Consider the following 20,058-nt stretch of genomic DNA (forward strand, 5'->3'; position numbering starts at 1 on the left):
TATGATTGATTATTAGACGTAAAAGCAAATGCTGTGCAGTACTGTCTGTGAGCGTGTTTTTCTGTCTGTGGCTGAAGACTCATTCATCTGAGGTCTATATGTACCCTTTGGGGAAATACACTGGCTTATATTTCAGTATATCGCATCGAGGGAAGAGCTAATTGTCTTCATTACTGGAGGAACAGTCAAAGGAGGGTCTGCTGATGGGAGAGAAGGAGGGACGGAGAGGAGACTTTCAAGACCGCAAGCGAAGAAGGTGAATTAATAATGCTATTTGCTATCATACTTCGTGTCTTGCTTTTTATCTGCTTAGAACCTGACCCCTTGTTGCTTAGGGAAAGAGAAATAAAGCCTGTGTGGTCCCGAAAAGGTAAAGATCATTTTGAGAAAGTCAGACTCACCGCATGTGACTGTTTACACTTTATGCTTAATCTGCTCAGTCTTGCTTTCCTCAATCTGATCAAAATGAAGCAGGATGGCAGTAATCCTCCTACCTGCTTTCAAACAGGCTCTGGACTTCCAAGGCATGGGGATGTTGGCTCAGTTGCCCCTGCTGTCATGCGTGGGGATGCAGGACTGGCCAGCACAAAGGCAGTAAGTATCTTTTCCTAAGTCCTATCCCAAGACTCTTTCTTTTCCCTACTTTTTTTTTTTTATCATGGCCTCCTGCCAGGCCAGTGCTCTTGGCAGGGAGAGGTGGACAAGGTCAGGCCATGCTTTTTGCAAGTGGCCATGGGAAGGCAGCGGTGGTGGCAGCAGCTAATGAACGTGTGCCTGTGTGTGACTGAGTTATTGCTTGCTGATGTAGATGCCCTAATTATATTCCTGGCTGTGCTCAGTGTTCCTGGTTTTGGGTAGGAATGTGACCAGACATGAGTTCGTACTTTCTCCAGCCGTGGGGACAGCAATCAGTGGCTGGAGAGCAGGAAGGAGGAGCAAGGTGTAGTGAGAGCTGCGGCCAGTTGAGGGGTCTCCAAAGGCCCTCTGCACCGAGGGCCAGGAGAAACCACGTTGCTGTACCAGCCCTGTCACAAAGAAGATGATGCACAGCCAATCCCTGCACTCCAGGGGGCAAGTGGGCGCAGATGCGAGGGGGCTGAGAGGGTCGTTGGGTAGCCCTAACCAGAGGTGACAGGATGAGGTGTGCAGGAATTGAAGGGCTCAGAAGGCATGAGGGACCCTAAGGGAGACCAGGCTTTAGGTATATGGCATGCTGGAGATCATGGGCTGCCTAAAATTTAAAATAGTGTGTGAGGCAGTCATTCTGTGGGCTGGAGAAGCTTCACTTCTCTCAGAAAGCATCATCTGAATCTGCAGTGGGCTGGCGTGGAGAGAACTAAGGCAGCAGAGTCCTGGAGGGTTGGTCACAGGTATGAGCAAAGCCCTATCATCATACCTCTTCAAGGCCTTTGTAGAAACACCAGCTGCTCAAGTGTCACAGCAGGAGAGACAGTTAAGACTGGTCCCATAGGGAGCTTTCTCACTGGCTCTGGGTGGCTTAGACTTGGTCATCCGAGAGTACCCAAGGGACATGTTGTTAAAAATCAAACACTAAACATTTTTGGTTAAGGAATGTTTTCACAGCTTCATAAGAACAGCTTTGGTGGCTTGCCAGATGGATGGATGAAGCATCTTCTCATGACATTTGAGTTTGCCCTGGCCTGATGAGAATAATGCTCTCCTTTTAAGTACAAAGTGTCTATTTAACTGGAAGTTTCAGATTTGGTGTGGAAAAAGCATTCTGACAATGGTATTTGGATATCAACAACACGTGGAAGCTTTGTAGAAATTAAAAGCTTGTCTTACATTGTTTTACGGATACCCTTGGATTTCACTAACTTCAAGTTAAGACCTTGTAGTTGGCAGCATCATGCTTATAATTCAAAAACAATTTGCGTGTTGGATTAGTTTCTCACCAGGAGCTATATTTGCTTGTTCCAAATGAGAAGAGTACTTCAGAACATGTCAGATTATCAGAATTAAGAAAACAGAAGCAATCAGAATCATGAATCATATGCAAATTGTTAGAAGTTTACTTAAAGTAATTAGAATATGAAAGCTGTAGGACAATACTGGAGCACAAATCCTCCCCAAAGAAAGCATAGATCATTCTTTTTAACAATGCAAAACCACACGTCTCTGTTAAATACATAAACAGCACTCAATTTTAATGCAACATGTACCTTTATACTTTTGACCTTGCAGTCACTTAAAAATGTACAAAGTTTTAACCTTCATTGGTTTCTTTAGAATTTAAAGAAAACCCACATGTCTAAAGCAAAACAAAATGGTCATTAAAAATATCTAACCGGTAGCTTTAGCATGTCAACAAATTACAGAAAGCAACATTTACTTTGAGAAAAATCAACTGGAATTCCACAAGTGTGTTGGAAAATGATTCATGAGGTAACATTTCATTTAAAATCTAGGATCCCTGTACTGTAGTCCCAAACTGTGCTCTGGCTTGACACCTACAGTCCTTGCAAAACTGACTTGTTTAAGTAGTCAAGGATGGCTATTAGACACACTGCTTTGCATAAAGACAGCTTTATCCTGAAAGGAAGAATCTGAATCTGATACGGGAAGATATTCTGAACAAAATTAAAAACAAGTGATACCTCTCGGGCGAAATATGCTTTTGGCCAGTTCTCAGATTGACCTTCAAATTACAGAAATTAATTGAAAAAATGAGGCTTTTTCTCTACAGAAAGCTGTTTAGAGAACTGACCTTAATCCCAGTGCAACTGCAGCATGCCCTGAAGCGTGTCCAGCTATTGCTTTTGCCTATTTTCAACACTGAAGAGTGACAAGCCTGCTGAGGACAGAACAAGATGTTGTCCTCTGGAATACTCCATGGCCAGAGTGTCAGGTGGGGAAAAATGAGGTCCTCAGGCAGCCTTTTCCCTTCTTTCCCAAGCAAGAGTCTTCAGATCTTGTGCTGCCCTTTTTTTAGGATGCTGCTTCCAGACACTACTCCCTCCTCCCAATTTTAAAAATATTTGCACAAAACTAAAAACAAGTCAATTTTAGAGAACCCAAAGGCACAATTAGAACATACAAATATGAATTCAGTATTCCTAGGCATTTCTGCGGCACTGTTCCCTGCAGTATCCAAGAGTATTTCACCAGCATTAGTGAATTTCATCCTTATAGCACCTCTCTGAGATTGGAGAACCTACTATCCTTGTAGTATTCCTCACACGATGTGGTCAAAACTATCTTGAGCCTCTGTTTAGGAACTACATCTCCTTTTAGAGACTTTCTGGGGATCATGTCTACACAATTTAGTGCTTCTCCATGACGATTTTGCGCTGTGAAGACAAAACAGCCCTTATCTTCTGCTGTGCCCTTTAGGTTTGGCTCAGTCTTTGTAGTTTCTTTCTAGGGTGACCTTGTGGCTGGCCCTGCTCAAGTATGCAAGGATGGAGTGAGCATGATGTGTGAAGATAGCTTCTTTCTCCATTGTGAAAGGCATGGCAAAGTTTGCTGTCTTTTGTGCTCCTAGAACTATAAAGTTTGTTTTTATCCAGTAACTAGTATCTAGTAACACTGCCCAATAACCTTTAAAGGTCAGTGAACCTCTCACTAAAGATGATAAATGAAGGAATCACGGTTCTTTCCGCCCACCAGTGTGGTCCTTGCAGAGTAATGCAGTGTGGAGTGATTGCAATAGACACTTCAACTCATCCATTTGTGGCCATATCCCTTTCTCTCTCCATATACACACACACTCACTCCTCCATATGCACTTGTTCACACGTGCTCCTCCTCAGGCATGCCCAGAAACTTTCCATCTGATACAGAGGGAGCAAGGCTTTCTCAAAGCTTGGGAATGCTGGAAGGCTGTGCTGCCCAAGCACCATCAAACTCATTTCAGCTATTCCACCATGCAGAGTTGAATTCTTGGTTTCTGGATTTCTGTAGCCTGTGGTAGTAAGGTGGTCTATCAGTGTTGCAGGCACAGGGGGCTCTGAAACTCCTAACCTCAAGCTCACCAGCAACAGGCAACGCCTCTTTTGCTTCTCCAACCTGGGGAAGATCACTGCTGCCAGCTCATTCCTAGCTGTAGAATGACAAGCCAACAAACCATATCTTTCTAAAGCAACTCTTACGCTTCCTGCCCCAAACCACCGTCTCTCTCAGCAGACAAACTCTGTGGTGCTCCAGCCATGCTCGTATCTCTGGCCACAAGCCCTCCATTGGCTCCTGGCTTCAAGAAACAAAGGCAGAAGCAGTAACACCAAAAGCTGATCTAAAATAACGGAGCAGTGACATGATGTTCTTAAAAATCAAAAACTGACATGATCTAAGCTTGATTATCTTTATGATGGTGGTGAGGGGTTCTGTCCAGTTTAAAAACTAAGGTTGAATTTCTCATTTTGTGCATTTGAAAAACACACAAGATATTGCAGGTATTTATTAAACCAAAAGTAACTGAAGTACTCTTTGAACTGTACTATTTAAAGAGTGTTTAGATTTATTTTAAAAAGCTCATTGATGGTATTAAGTAATGGTGTGTCATCTAAAAAAAATGCATATGTACCTTCAGCATTTTTTGGAGGTTTTCCTTTTGTAATTTTGTGGTGCTTGTAAACTCTGTGGATAAAATCAGTTGATATAAGTATCCAGTAAACTTATTCCCTGTAGTGTTGCAATTGTTTCATTATAGCTTAGGAAGGAATTTTTTTTTTTTGTTTATCATAGTAAGACATAAAGCAGAGCTATATTAGTGCTGCTTTGGAGAGCAAACTACAAAGTTGAGCAATGCATGTTAGTTCCAGGCTCTGCTGTTTTCTGCACGTGTACATAACCTTTAATTTTCCACCCAGTATTCTCATTAAAAGATAATTCAATTAAAATGATTTTATTCAATTCTACCATGTTTTTTGGCTGCTTTTCTGTTGTGTTTTTGCTGAATTATGGGTAAAGATGTTGCTCCAGTTTTAAAACACACCCATTCCTACGAGTGGATTTATATGCTCTCATTTCTAAACAGGCCAAGCTGTTTCATTACCTAAATGTATTTGCTTTGCATTACCTTGATTACAAGGGGGAGTTATCAGAAAGAGTAGCTTCTTTTTTAAATGCTGAATGACACACATGGAGAGAGATGGGAGGAAGCAGATAATGGATGCCATTGCTTGCTGGTTTTAGGCGGTGTTGCTTAGAGAGTTAATTGAAAAAGTGCAGTACAGTACTCAAATATTTCATCTGCACATACAATAGCTTTCTTTTTTTGCTTTGCCCTCCTTGTGGGCTCCCAGAGGGTGGGAGGCTACTTTACAGCTGGCTCTGCAATATGAAAACTTTGTCATCAGCAAAGGAATCTGTGCAGCTCTTGAGTTTTGTTTAGATGGTTACACAGAAGAACTCTAATAGGTACTGCCTCTCAATCCTGAACTGAAAGCCTAAAAATAGGCAAGTGGGCTCAAGTCCCTTAAGATGAAGGGACATCTTTAGGTTCCTTATGGAATCAGAGAACAATTTCAGTCAGGGGCAACTGCAGGCAGTCATCTCATCTAGTCCCTGCTGCTGCCCATGCAGGGCCACCTTAGACACTAGATCTGGCTGCTCATGTCCAGCTGAAGTTTAAATCTAATGGATTGTCCCTGTCAATCAGGCTCTTCGACTCATTAAGTTACACATTTAGTTGTGAAATATATGTGTCTTGTGTTTACCAAAGCCTTAAACTATTCTGCGCGGCTCTGGGGATTCAGTGCTAACCTTGCTAGAAAAGTTTGGGTTGTGGTCTTATGGATCATTAAAAAGTCACAAAGTGGCTAGAATTAAATAATGAACTTGAATTCATTCTTTTAACTCTTGATTTTAAGTAAAGACACCCCCAATTCCTTCTACCTCTTGACTCTCCTTTTCAGCTTAACAAATGAAAAGTAAAAAACAGTCCATCAAAGAAGAGTTTAGTTGTAAGCTACTTTTTAATCACAGCACTACTTGACATTCAGTCAGCATGACAATTACATTTTCTTTCTCAAAATGTCAACAGACAAAATAAGCCTAGCAGAAGCCTTCAGAATAAAGTAAGGAGACACCTGAAGATGCTGAACTAGGAATGACAGAAAAGAATGATGTGGTAAAACTAATAAACTGATTTGAACAGTGACAAGGCTTGGTAATACTAAGGAAAACTTTCCAGGTTACAAAGACAAAAGCGCTCCTGAAAAGATACCACAATTCTTCTGTTTTACTGAGAGAGTGGATATCTTGATTATGAAATGCTGAGACTGAAGCTTACGCTCTACCCGTACAATTAACTTGCACAAGCAGCAGCCAAAAAACCCTTCTGTGCGAGTACGTGCTTCAAGCTGAGCTTAAAGCTCAGTCTCTCTGCCCCCATGTTTTGTCTCTGGCCTTTTTGTTCAGAAGGTGTTAATTACTGATTAGTCTACCCAAGCTGTCCAGACCCAAGCGAGCACAGAGCCAGGGCTGCCCCTTCACCCTACATCCTTCCACAGCTTTGCAGGTCAGGACTATGCTTATACTGAGTTTGCTACTAAGCTCACAATTCTGCCTCATTTCATGACACTGTCAGGTTGCAACTGAGTATAGTGTGTTAAAGGGTGAGAATAAAATTGGAGCTCCTTTTCCCAGTGGGGCTCTGTTGTGAGCCCCCACAGCCTACTCTGCACTGCACCACCGCTATGAGGGAGCTTCAGTATTCTAGTAAACGCGAACATTTTATGATTAAGCTGGTATTTGGGAAATACTAATTTGATACCAAAATTTGGTAATTTTGCCTTTTGTTAAGTAACATTTATGTGATGTTTCCCCTATCCAGTCCTGCCAGTTACTCAGAAACAGCAAGCTATGTAGCGCCGCCTCTTTGCATGTCATAAAACCTGTATGTGGGTTTGTTTCTGCTTGAATAATCTTCTAAGATGTTTCATGCTCCTCTCTTTGATGGCTCCTCAACCTAAAAAACAAAATACTCAGAAGTGGTGTCTTATGGTTGCATTGCTCCTCACCCTGCAGTCCCTCTCCAGGGCAGATGAAAGAGAAATGGCAGCAGCCACTGCTCTGGTGTTTTTTTGCCCTCTGAGTCACTTATCTCCACACCATGTTGTTGTCTTTAGGATGGATATACAATACCCATACACTTCTCAACGTGTCCTCTTTCTCCTCCACTTTAACATACTGATCTAAACCATGCTTTAGCTTACTGGTATAAGGTCTGCTGAAAGGGTGTTCTATGTACTCTTTCATGTAGCTTTAAATTGCAATTTTAAAAAAAATGGCTTAGTATTATTCCCACATTATTATTCTGAATCATATTTAGACTTGAATCTTTGTTCCAATGAAATATATAAAAGCAGTAATAAAAATGCCTCACAATATTCTCATATACACATCCATATACATACACATGGCTTTCCAACACACAAACGGCTACTGCAACTACGCTCAGGTAACACGCAGCTGCACTCATATCTATGCTGAACGTGCCACAAACACAAAATCTCAGTGAGAGACAGAGCCAACACTGCCGCCTCACCATTCCCTGCACTCTTCTGCATTTTACCACGGATGCCTCCAGCAAGGCCAGGATGCTGGAACTGCAGGACACCCCATTCCTGTTGCCACCTTGCAGCCCAATGCAAAACTATGCCTGGCAACTCTGGGTGCCTGGGGCTGAAAGCATCCTTTCTCCCTTCTTTTTAAGCACGAGGCGCCATCCCACAAAAGAAGGCGCTCTCGCCTTCAAAAGGTTTCTGTTCATGCGTAGTGCCCTGCTCTGAATCAGCTGCATTCATCAGCTTGCCCTCCATCTGGAGCTGCTCCCTCTCTGCCTGCAGATTTGGCAAAACAGTGAGCAAGAGCCAGATATAAATCTCTCCCCACTCAAAGGAAATATTTAGCAGCAAAATGAGTAGAAAACAAAAGACTTCTCTGTTACTTACCCAATCCTCTCACTCAGGGTGGCTCTATCTAACAAGCAGGCAACTGAGCGCTCCTGCCCAGAATGGCTGTGCCAGGGGGACGGGGCTGTCCCACGCCTGGGAACCTGCTGCTGTGCCCCAATGGCCTCAAACACTGACTGGGAAGCGCAGAGCTTTTTCCATCAACTCCACTGCTTAGGGCAGTGAGGGGGAAGAAAATCCCAATGTTTCCTGTTAAGTCTGAAAAAGGAAAACTCAAGACACATTAACGCAATTTTATGTATGTATTAAAAGCCAGGGAACATTAATCCACAGCTTATCAGCGTTCTGCTTTTATTTCCTGCTGTGTGAACTATTCTGAAATTTAAGATGCAGGATGCAGATCAACTTTGCTCCTATTTTAATTGCAATTTTGATTGAATAAGTCAGTAATTCTCAAAAAAGTCTGGCAAGGCAAAGTCTCCACCGGAATTCATTGAGATGACTGCACTCTGGTGCTCTGATACAGAAACTTAACAGGTCCCTATTGTAAAACATTTGTCACTGAGATAGATAGCCACTTCCAAAGCAATAACACAAGAGAGGCAGCTAAGCCATTTTACTAGAACTCAGGAATGTCCTTTGGAGGAGGAAGAGGTTCAGAACAGGACATGCACCAGCATGTGCCTGAAAGAGCCAATGGAACCAGTAACGCTCTGACTGGGGCTTCAGCTGAGGAGGATGCCTGCCAGCTCCCAGCCTGTAAGCCATCAGATTAGCTGCTTCATCAGCCTAGCTCAATTGCCAGTGACTGGGAGCCAGAGCAATGAGGTTGCAGGTGGTCACCAAAGCTACTAACAACAGTGCCTAGAAGCAGATCCAGAGGCTGAGGAGCCAAGGTGCTCCTTGGGCTGAGCACCCTGCCTGCCTACGCAGCAAGTACCCATGCTCATTGCAGAAATGTCAGCCCAGTTTGTTAATTCAACAAAGCAAAGTAAAGAGATACATAACCCACAGGAAGCAGAAAAAGATGTGATGCGCGGGTCCTCACATCACTGCTTGAGTTCTTGCCCAAATCCCACATTCCAGCACTCATTCAGTATCTTGCAAAGTAAAGGACTATTAAGTACTAACCATGCATCTGAAAATTTGTCTTTTACAATACCATTATTTAGTTCTGTACGACCAATAATTCATTTTTTTTAATAGTTGCTCATCACCTATGTAAAACATAAGCTCCAGTGTTTCATGTATTTTTTCAATTTTTTACTTTTTGGTGCAATTATCACCTTGAAATCTACATTGGTAATGTTCAAAATTCTTCAAAAAACTTGCCATTTGAACTTCAGTCGTACCAAAAAAAATTATTACACAAAAATATTTTCTTGCTTTATGTCTGCAGTTCCTGAAAAACTGCATCTTGCGGACTTGGATACTGGAGAAACCAAAACTACATGAACAGAGAAGACTTCAAATGGCCACTGTGAGCTGTAACAGTGCATATACATATTATACACACGTGACTCTTTGAAAGTCTGTATTCATGAATGTGTACTGTCTACATACTGCGCCAATCTCATTTGTCTAAGGGTTTCTATTGAATTATTTTTTCTTTGAAACTACTGTCAGAAACTAGAACAACTTTGTGGTGGCACAGAAAATGTGCAGTTACTGGATTTAGTCTTGCCCCCCCTAGCGTCACCGCTCACTGATCATTAACTGATTTTGCAAATCTGCCATTCCACACAATAATGTCTACATTTTTTCTTATTGCATTTGTACATGTAACAACTCGGTACAAATGTTCACAATACGACGTAAAGTTCATTGATACAATGCCTTTCCTGATGGCCATAACTGGTTACTAGCCAACTCTGTAGTTTTTTAGAGACATTTTTAGCTGAACTTGGAAAAATAGGAAATGTATTGTAGCTTAAAATAAATGTACATAGTATACAATATATATATATTTATACATGTGTGTATGTCTACATACACATATATTGATATAACATTTAAAGTAATGTTTAGTTTTCATCAGTTCTCTGAGTGCTGGGACTACCTGGCAAATAAATCCAGAAACTGAATTTGTCCACAATTAAATAACCATTTCCACAACTTAGAAAAATATACTTTTACTAAATAAGATTTAAATTAATTGATTTATGGATCAAGCACGGAAGCTTCCAGACTCTGGCATGACTAAATCTGAAAGAACCCAAGCTACTATAAACCAGTAACAAACGCTGCCCCGCAGCCAAACACGGAAGAGCACAGAAACACAAGCTGCTACTGCAGCCATTATTAGTGAGCCCAAACCCTCTCTGGTTTGGTCATCTCTTACATTGGCTTCATTTCCACTCGATATAAGTTGCCCACTTGACCTCACGTTCTCGTATTAAAAGCTCACTTCAACCACAACAACAAAGCATCCGCTGCTTTCTTAAAGCACAGCACTTGCTGACTGATGTGAGAAGCTCCCCACTTCCACACAGCTTTTGCCTTGAGCGATGATACGTGATCAGGGTCCCTAATTAATGACATGGAGGACCATCAGGACTTCAGCTTCACCATACAGACTTAGATATACTGCATAGGTAAATACATCATGGCAAAACATACATATATGTGTGCATGTGTGCGTGTAAATATATATGTATTATATATATACACACACACGCATGTGTGAGTATGTGTACAACTCCATATAAAAAATTTCATGGATCTATGTGTAGTAATGTGATATACCATGGTATCCTGCATATGTTATCTGATTTTTTTAAAAAATATATAGGCACCAGAAATAAGTATATTGAGCAAATCACTCTTAAAAAATGAAAGTTAAATCAGTGGACAAGAACTTTGGTAAAGCTTGTCAATATTTATTTTTTTTATTCAAATACAGTCAAAGTCTACCAGTTGCCATCACCCTCTTCACAAGAGGAAAGTGCATGTTTTTTTTCTAAAGAAAAGTATAAGTAAGCTGGGGCTTAATGATTCAAGGAAATTCTGAACTAACTGTTTACATTTTTCAAAAGATTACTATCTTTCTCATGGAATGAAAGCTAGATAGAGTTCTTGTCCCATGTGTACTTTATTTATTCTCTGGATATATAAATATATATATGTATGTCTCTGTTTATGTACGTGTGTGTGTATATACACATCCACACACTTTTAACATGAGAGAGGAACCTGTTTTTCTCCACAATGCATGTGGAGACTTACACGCTCCTCCCTGTCTTGTACCCTGTGCAGTAAAAGCTCTAGTGATGAGGCCAAACAAAAAGACATAGTTCACCATAGTATATTAGTTTATGTAGCAAAGTCATTTTCAAGCAAGTAAAATAAAGCTCTGTATTCCAAACTTCTTTTCCTTTATATTTCTCATAAAGAAAAGGAAGCAAAAAGAAAGGAGGGAGGGAGTAGGATTATGGCAGTAGCATCGAACCAGTAGCACACGTGCGTGTGCAGATGTGAGTGTGCAAGTGCATGCACACACACACATGCACACAGAGAGCAGGGCTTTGGTTGACAAATGCAGATTGTCCAGAGAAGGTGGATGCATGAGCAAGGAAGACTCTACAGTGATGCAATTGTATCTTTTATGTTTGCATGGAGTGAGAAACAAATTCAATTGGAAAGAAAAATAAAAAAGCAAAGACCTCTTTTTAGGTCCCTCATCAGTGAGAGCATACTCAGTATGCTAGAGAATTTATCTGAAACCTTTTAATCAAGGCCTCTTTATTACAAAAATAAAAACGAACAAACAAAAAAGTATGAGAGACGACAAGATGCTGAAGTGTCACTCCAATCGTCCCTGCAGAGAACAATTGCATCCCCTTTATTATTCATTCTCTTCTCTCATTTCTACGATGTCTGTCATTTCCTCTGTGTGAGGCATGTCGGTCATTGCAGAGTCTTCACCTTCTGCAGCTGTTTCATTCTCATTCCGCTTCTTTTTCTAGGTTGAAACAAGCATTCAGAAACCTATCAGTAAGTGGTGCATGAATACAGTCCTACAAACTTCAGGCATTGGGAGAAGCTACGTACAAATAATGTTTTGGCTTTTTAGTATGTTATGAAGAGCTGGAATATTTGTGTCATATTCATGGCTTGTCTCTGATAAGTTGTCTTAACTTAGAATGTTTGCATAACCTTTCTTGGTCTTTTCTTTCTCCTTTCTAACTTAAGTGCAATAATAGAGCATTTTTTATGCTAAGCAACATCCAAAGCAGGCTTCAGCATGACTGGAGGGAAGAGAGAGAGTCTGGAATCTTTTACATCACAGACATATTATTTAAAAAAAACTGAAAAGCAAGCAAAATATGACAGCAGATAAGCTGCTCTAGGGGGAGAGAGAGAGGTGGCAATCTTATTTCTCAAATGTCAAACTTCAGTAATTCTACTAGATGTGAACATTCTGGCTTTTCTCGGTGTTGCTGATCCACTGTGATCCCCTGCCCCACCAGGGCCAACTGTACTGGACTATTTTTGGCTAGCAGGAGCAGAAGGGCATTCAAAAGTCCTGTGATTCATCCAGGATGTCCTGGATTAGTAAAGCTAAGAAGCATTCAGCTCAACTACAAAACAAGTTGAAGCATCTGTTCCTTATTATCCATTTCTCAGCAGGCTGACTAGTTTTACAGAAAACAGTTGTACAGCTGACAAAATTTCCCCACAGGTATTATTGATTCAGCTGAGTTGGGCATATTAGGGTTTCCAGATTTCAGAGGTGTCTACGCAACGCTGGATTCACAGCTCTCAAATGCCGCCCACTTATTACCACTGTAGGTGAAAGCAAATTGATATATACAGCTGCCAGTTAGCTCTGCCACTGTCACATTGTTTGTTGAGCTGATGCTGTCAACTACATAATAATTCTGGTAAGGGAATAAATTAGGTGGCACAGTTGTTACTACTACTACTACTACTACTACCTGTACTCATCACTGTAAAAAAATAAGCACCATGTCCCTTGGCCAGAAATGCTCTATTAGCTACGACTGTAACAAACAAACAAGGAGGAAGTTAGTTGAAACAGATATATGCTGTAAAACCACAGGCCAAGAACACCCATTTCTGTGCCTACATATTTTACTCTTTGGTGCTCAAGAAAAATATGAGACTAATGATGACAGAGATCAAGGTCTTCAGTTTTCTTATGCATCTTGTACAACTTGGTCTATTGCCATGGCCCGCAACTGTTAATCCATATCAAAACTGGTTTTAGCTCCAACATAAGGCTTTTAGATACTCCCATATTCTGTATTTTTTTGCTAAAACCAGAAACGGTAGGCATCTTCATTTGGCCTTTAGTAAGAAGTTTAATTAAAAAAAGGAAATGCATAGATTATATTTTCTGCTCCTATCCACAGAGTCCTTCTGCACCATGGAATTAGGTACACACCATGCCGTTTCTGCTTGGAGTTGGGCCTGGTGCCCTACACAGTCACTTGAACGTATAATTAGAAGGGAACAACACGCAGGTACTGTGAGGTACCCAGTCACCAAACCAATATTTATCCACGTAATTTAGTGGAATATTCTTTGAAATTCTTCATACACGCAGGACTGTAGCATGTGAAATATGTAAAAGTATGCCTACGAGATACCCTTGCCTGTTTAAGTATTCATAAGCTCTTATCTTCTACTGCTGCAAGGGCATATCTTGCTTTAAGTCACTTCTTCAGATGGCAAAAAAAAAAATGCAACTGTACTTTTAGTCCATTTTCAGCAGAGCTGATTTTATAAAAATAAAATAGAAAAAATATATAAAAATTATAAAATGTATTATATAAAATTATAAAAATATTTAATGCAACTCTTTATACATAATGCATAAATGTATGTATACTTTTATATATGAAAAATATATATCCATATATATATCCATATATATATCCACACCCAGATGGACATACATGTAATAAGCCATGTAGTTCGTATGTCTACATAAGGAAGCTATGTTGTACCGTAGTAGCAGATCTATAGGGCAAAACAGGTGGTGATAAGGACATGCCACCCATGATACATGTTTTGAAGAGCAAGAGTTTACTTCAGGCCAGTGAGTCCCATGGCCTGAATGCCCACTAGCAGTGGAGGGCACCTTTCAGTTTTATGTCAACCCCAAGAATTCCCAAGTTACACACTCTTGAGACTGCCTGGGGAAGCAAACCAAATTCAGTAAGTGGGGATGCTGGGGAGATACATTTCAAAAGTGTATTCTCATCCTGAACTATACAGTCCACTGTATTCATCAACTGCTTTCACCAGATCCCGCAGAGTCTAATTCTTACCTGTTTCCTATAGACGTAACAGGCTGCTATTGCAACCATGGTGGATTCTCCTAAAAAGCCAGCTAGAAGGGAGCCTACTCCAAGAGTGGCTCCATGAACTCTGTGGGCAGCATAAAAAGAAAGTAGTCATGGTTATGTGAGAACACGATTCATAATTATATTCCCACTGTCACATAGAATCAATCTGTTGTCAGAAATATTTCCTTCAAAGATATAATACAATGGCAAAGAAAATAACCAATCTTTTAAAGGACTGGTGTTTTTTTGTTTCTTAATTGCTTCACTGTTTAGTAAAAGAAACATATTCTGAATTAAATTATGGGCTAACAATGTGAGGTCTTGTACAAAGTGCTGCAGAATAGATTATTTAACTTATAAACAAGATATTCTTACATTAACTTTCTTAACAGTCCATTTAACAGATTAGAAATAAATTCTCCTTAGGACGTGTTTTTGCTCTCTGACATTTGCATATTTTTTCCAAGCGTCACCATTATCACTTTCTGCCTATAGCAAAGTCAAACTTGTAAATTTGTAAATGTTTCTTTTCCAGATATTGACAATACTGAAGCTTTATATCACAGTTAATATTAGGGGAAAATGTTCCGAGATAAGCATTCAGCTATCAAGTTACAGGAAAAAGGAATGAAGAAGAAAGCAAGGTCATCAGCTCTGTGGAGAGGAAAATGACTTACCCCAAGTAAGGCAGCACAATGAGACTAGCGATGAGGACGATAATCCGCAGCACTGAGCTGGGTGCCAACACAAATGTCTTCTTTAGAGTCATCAGCCAACCAGTCAAGTGAGCTCTGACAGTCACTGTTCATAAATAGAGGAAGGGGAGGGAATGTGGAGAAAGGGAGGCAAAAGTAGTAAAAAAAAAATACCAGTCGCCTCATATAGAGGTTTTGCATACAGAGAGCTCTGTTCAGAAATAACCACGGTGAAACTTGTTTCTAGTAACTTCGCACACTGGGAAACCCTACTAGAAACAAAGTAGATTTTGTGTCCAAATTGCTTTAGTATACTGTATTTTTCTGAAAAAAAACCCCAAACCCGAACCCAAAACAAAACCACAAAAACCCATTTATAGACAGCAATTCTTCCTATGAGCTGTGGGTCTATTCTGCTTCTTCATTAAAAAGCCTATCTCCTTCTCTAAAAAGAAATCATAACAAGCAAAATTTTCCATCTAGCTGCTGTGTGGTATGTGGTGTAACAGCTAGGGACAAAACAAGTTATCTACATGTACTATATTTGGAATTTATCTTTATTACAAAACTGTATTGTCATATAAGCAGAAAACACTATATGACGTAGCATTTGACTATGAAGGTTAGAAATCTTTTGAGGGGAAAAATTTTGATTATTGCTGGCAAGCATGTCTCTCTCTTGAGAAGGGGCATTACCTTTTCCTCTGTATCGTTTAAGCTCTGATGGTATCTGAAAATGCCACTGAGTCCGGCAGCAATAGGGCAGACTAATGGAGGTGATATTACTGTGGAGCTGATCCTAGATGATATTCCAAACAGTTTATTTGAGTCTTGGCAGGCATGTATCACTACTGCCATTCGCGTGCATGTTCTTGGTCAGCTGCAACAGACAGAATTCAGACTTCTGACAATGAGAAATCTGCCTTATTGTAACATCTGTGTCTTGCCTACTGATGCAAGTTGTCCTGGTCTACACCATCTTCAATTAAAAAAACATCTTATTTATGCTAGGCACGCACTTAGCCACTCCTGTATTAACATATACAGCCACGTCAGGCTCTATGACCACGCCTCAAGGTTGGTTTGCTTTCAAGGTTACAGATCATTATTTTCTTGGTTTTTTTTACCTGGAATTGGAAAGAAGGAGAAGATGCGCAAAGGAACAACACACAGCTCTGCAAAAGCGAAGTCTACTCCAATTATGTCAACTAGTATCTTCTCTGATACGTTTGGTGTCCAAAACATCACAAAACAGAGCTAGGAAGAACAAAATTAAGAAATGTTGATATTTCAGAAGGGAAGCACAACAAAACATAGAACGTTCTTGTCTAAAAGATTTGTTTACTCTATTGATGGGTATTTTTTGCATTAAAAAATGAGGGAAGAAGATGAATACAAAGTAATAAAAATACGCTTGCTTTTCTACAGCATTCAGGGATCTGAAGCATGCAACAATTAAAGTTTTAATCATCACTAACACAAGCATATTTTATGATTAATTTTAATCACTTCATTTAACTGTTCTCCTATATTTCTGCCTCTTAGCACACAGACTAAGGAAAGAAAATAACAAAACTTACATGTTAAGCAATAGTCCTGACTCAACAGTTTATGAAGCAGTCATAAAAAAAAATCACACTCATGTAAGCTTAACAGAATATTTGTTTGCTGGACTTGGATTCTACCAACTCAAATGTTATGGTTCAGCCCGAGTGTGACCAAGAAGAAATTGGAAGGAAGGTTTTACAAGATTCCTCAGTCACCCAAACCATCAACAATCCTTGTCTTTGATTTAAGCTGAGGATGCCGAACACTCCAAAAATGACATCCAACTTCATTGCACTCAATAAAGAGTGGAAAACAGATTTAAAATATTGGAAAATAAATAGTCACCAGGAAAATTCATAAACATAGAATGATTTTCCTTTACTTCAAGAAATGTACTCAAAACAATGGTTTTGCAAGACAAGGATTCAGGCTGGACTGAGAAAGCTTAGTAGCTGGTGGGTCCAGATTCCGTTCAAGGTGCTCACTGAAGAATGGTGCTGACAGCCCTTGCAGGACTTCTTTAAGAAGGGGTACCCAATATCCTTTCAAGTATAACTACTTTGTTATTCAATCTGCTTTTGTTATTAAAAAAGTGATTTCTTCCAATTGTTTTTGCAGTAAAGCACAAGTTAAGGAAGCAAGCTGACTGAACAGGGCAAAATCTGGAACCATAAATGCTCTGGCACTCCTCTGTCAGGTTACAAACCAGGGTATTAGATAAGTTATGCTCATGGGCTGTACAATCTGATGGCTCTGTATCTCTTATAATTTAGCCTACAAGCTGGCATCATAATATCTCGCTTTTCTCTTATTATCCATTTATCACATCCCTATATGTACAGATGGCTTCTAAAGCTAGTCTTTGAAGTCCTACCACTTCCAAGGCACCTGGGATTTCATTCTCATTCTTTGGCTGTGTGCCAGAGATTGTCCTTTCTGTTTAGCCTATGAGTACCCAGACTGCAGAAGTTTCCCAAAGTCCATGACCACGTGACCTGTGGGATATCTTGGATTCTGACAGCCTGTGTGATGAAGAAAACATTCCACCTTCCTGCAACAAAGCTCACCACTTTTTGAGGGTTTCTTCACCACTTCTTAGGGTAGGAACCACCATTTATTTTTCACAATTGAATGTTTTAATTTACTAATCTAATGCTGATTTGCAATGTATCTCCATCACCTACAGAATGAATAGTAAGTGGATGAAGGTTAGAGCAGAAGACAAATTAACTGAGCATGGAGTGCTTCAGTCAGCATTTCTCTCTCCCTGCCAACTACTTGGACAGAGTACAACTGAAGTAGAGGGGACAACCAAGAGCAAAGAAGGCTGTGTGTTTGAGAATTTAATTATTAAAAAGTAACTGTACAGTGACAGAGCAACTTCTTTCATTGTTGTACACAGTAGGCAGACTGCAGTGATTTATACTCTTACTGCAAATGACCTGTGAAACAACCACACAGGGCATATTTTGTCAAATCTCTCTTCAAAGTCCAATAAATAAAATAAGATGCAAAGCTGTCCAGTTTTCAATTACAATCTTCTGTTTTCATGAAATCAAAGACCTTTACATTGCTTGTACTGCACAGTGCCCTTAGCATCCTACTGAGCAGTATAGTTACTGCTGCTGCAAGATTCCATACATTCATACTAACATCAGTCTGTCCGCTGCTAGGAAAAGGCAAATACAGCAGCCTTTCCTTCCTCAACAGCTGTTTGAAAGAGTATTCTAACATGATTAGACAGGCAAGCAAGTAAGTGACCAAAAGCATTGGTTTTGATGCTGTTCTCTTTGAAGTTAAACTTTGTTTTGGGCCTTAATAAGAACAGACTCAATCTCCATCCAGCTACTAGGGGAGGAAGGTCAGTCTGCAAATCAGGAGTGATGACTTATACCCAGGTGGTATGCGGCCATTCCTCCTCAGCTGTTGCCAACTGCGGTGTTCCCCACTCCCCTGATCAGCAGAGAGTCAGTGCTGATAAATGGCTTCAGGGAATACTTTTTATATAGCCACTGGTGGGTGAAGACAGCAGTGACTGCTAAGCTCAAGAATAGGCAGTTTGAGGCGATGAGGCATAGCAGCAGAAGGACCTTCTATTTCTGCCCTGCATGTTTCCATCTTTTGGTTGCAATATTAGTAACTAGTTTCATTTTGCAAAGAGATTCCTCTACATCATCTTATGAGTAGACGATATTCTCATAGCCCACAGGGGTTAAGGTTGCAGGCAAAGAAATTAACACTTTGCATCATGCAAGCCCTCTGTAAATTAGCTTTTAAAGCATGGGAAGTTTCCACGTTATTTCAAAGACATGTTCAATATACAGTAGAAAAAGACAGACACTACTTCAGGAAAACAGTAACGCCAAACCTGCAAAGGCAGGAAAGTATCTCAGCTGCAGATTCTATTACAGATAAGGCATACTGAAACCAGGATGAAGTCTTAGGGTTTTTGTGACACTGAGACGTCTGTATTATATTTGTGATTACCTTGGTAAAGGGTGAAGACTGATCAGAAGGGAGACTGGAGAAGATGGTTAACAGATTAGATGATGTAAGTAATCCAGTGAAACAGGGAGTGTGGCACACACAATTAGAGCTGGGATCTATTTTAGGAAACAGATTTACCTATAGTATGTCTCCTATACTTCTTTTAGTTAAAAGAAGTTTGTTTCCCCCTCCCCCTTAAATCTTTCTGCGCATGTCTGCAAGGTTAAAAATAGAATAAATAGGCTTGGGTAGGGTTACAGTTGTACCATCATTTAATCTAATCAAAAGGTGAAGATGAAATGGCAAAAGCTTCCATGCAGGCTAGCAGCACACATGCATAATGGCACTGCAGCTTCAGGTTGCAACTGCATTTGGCTGCAACAGCTATAGAGAGTAAAGAACATTGTACTCAGCAACCCTGCTGAGGCTGAAGCATTTTAATACTTTTGAAGTTAGGACTTTTAATGCTTAGAGCATAAGGATTTTCCTTGTGGAATTCTAACAACACAGTTGATTTGATTTTCTGTTATCTTATGGTATGAGTGTAGTATGATTTAACGGATAGTTTTGTTAAAGCCTTTGATCATTTAAATGGAACTTCAGCTCATCAGTAATAAGTGCTTTAAAATTACAGGAAAAAATGATATAAACAGGAGAGTGGAACACTACATATAATCTGTAGGCCCGAGTAAAGATAGTACCATTTAATATGGTGGTGTTATCTCTGTATAAACAACCACAGTCCAAGCGTTTCTAGAAGTGTTTTAATAATTTGAACCGATCTGAAATGTTGTACTATTGGGTAATGTGTCTTTAAATGACCTATAGTGGGAAAATTTGGACTTCATTAAATATAAATAATTTACAGTGGCATGAGAAAATCAGCACTTTCATCTCACGCAGCATACAAAATTATCTAATATTACTGATAATTTTTGTTTGCAATCTGGTTGTGCATTAAAAAAGTAAAAAACCACCACTTGTGGCTCACACACACTTTGTACGTAGGTGTGCTAATTTCCGTGTGGAACATTGCTATTCTCAGCTAGCAAATTTAGTGTCTAGGCATCTTAAAAGGTTAAAATATCAAAAACTGCTCTCAAGCCTGAGAGAATGCACCACATCTTTGGTTGGGCA

At 40.0% G+C, this 20,058-nt stretch overlaps 1 protein-coding gene across 1 annotated transcript in view; it reads right to left on the reverse strand.

The window, feature by feature from the left end:
* Positions 1–3,355: 3,355 nt before the first annotated feature.
* ANKH (ANKH inorganic pyrophosphate transport regulator) overlaps positions 3,356–20,058 on the reverse strand; it is a 111,742-nt gene continuing 95,039 nt past the window's right edge. Inside the window, exons 9-12 of the mRNA XM_069853502.1 lie at positions 16,014–16,143; positions 14,869–14,992; positions 14,174–14,273; positions 3,356–11,838 (exon numbers count right to left, since the gene is read on the reverse strand). Coding sequence (XP_069709603.1) covers positions 11,722–11,838; positions 14,174–14,273; positions 14,869–14,992; positions 16,014–16,143 — 471 coding nt within the window. The 3' untranslated portion in view covers positions 3,356–11,721. The remainder of the gene's footprint in view (positions 11,839–14,173; positions 14,274–14,868; positions 14,993–16,013; positions 16,144–20,058) is intronic.

The sequence above is a fragment of the Phaenicophaeus curvirostris genome, chromosome 3 (assembly GCF_032191515.1).
Source record: "Phaenicophaeus curvirostris isolate KB17595 chromosome 3, BPBGC_Pcur_1.0, whole genome shotgun sequence".
Lineage (NCBI taxonomy): Eukaryota > Metazoa > Chordata > Aves > Cuculiformes > Cuculidae > Phaenicophaeus > Phaenicophaeus curvirostris.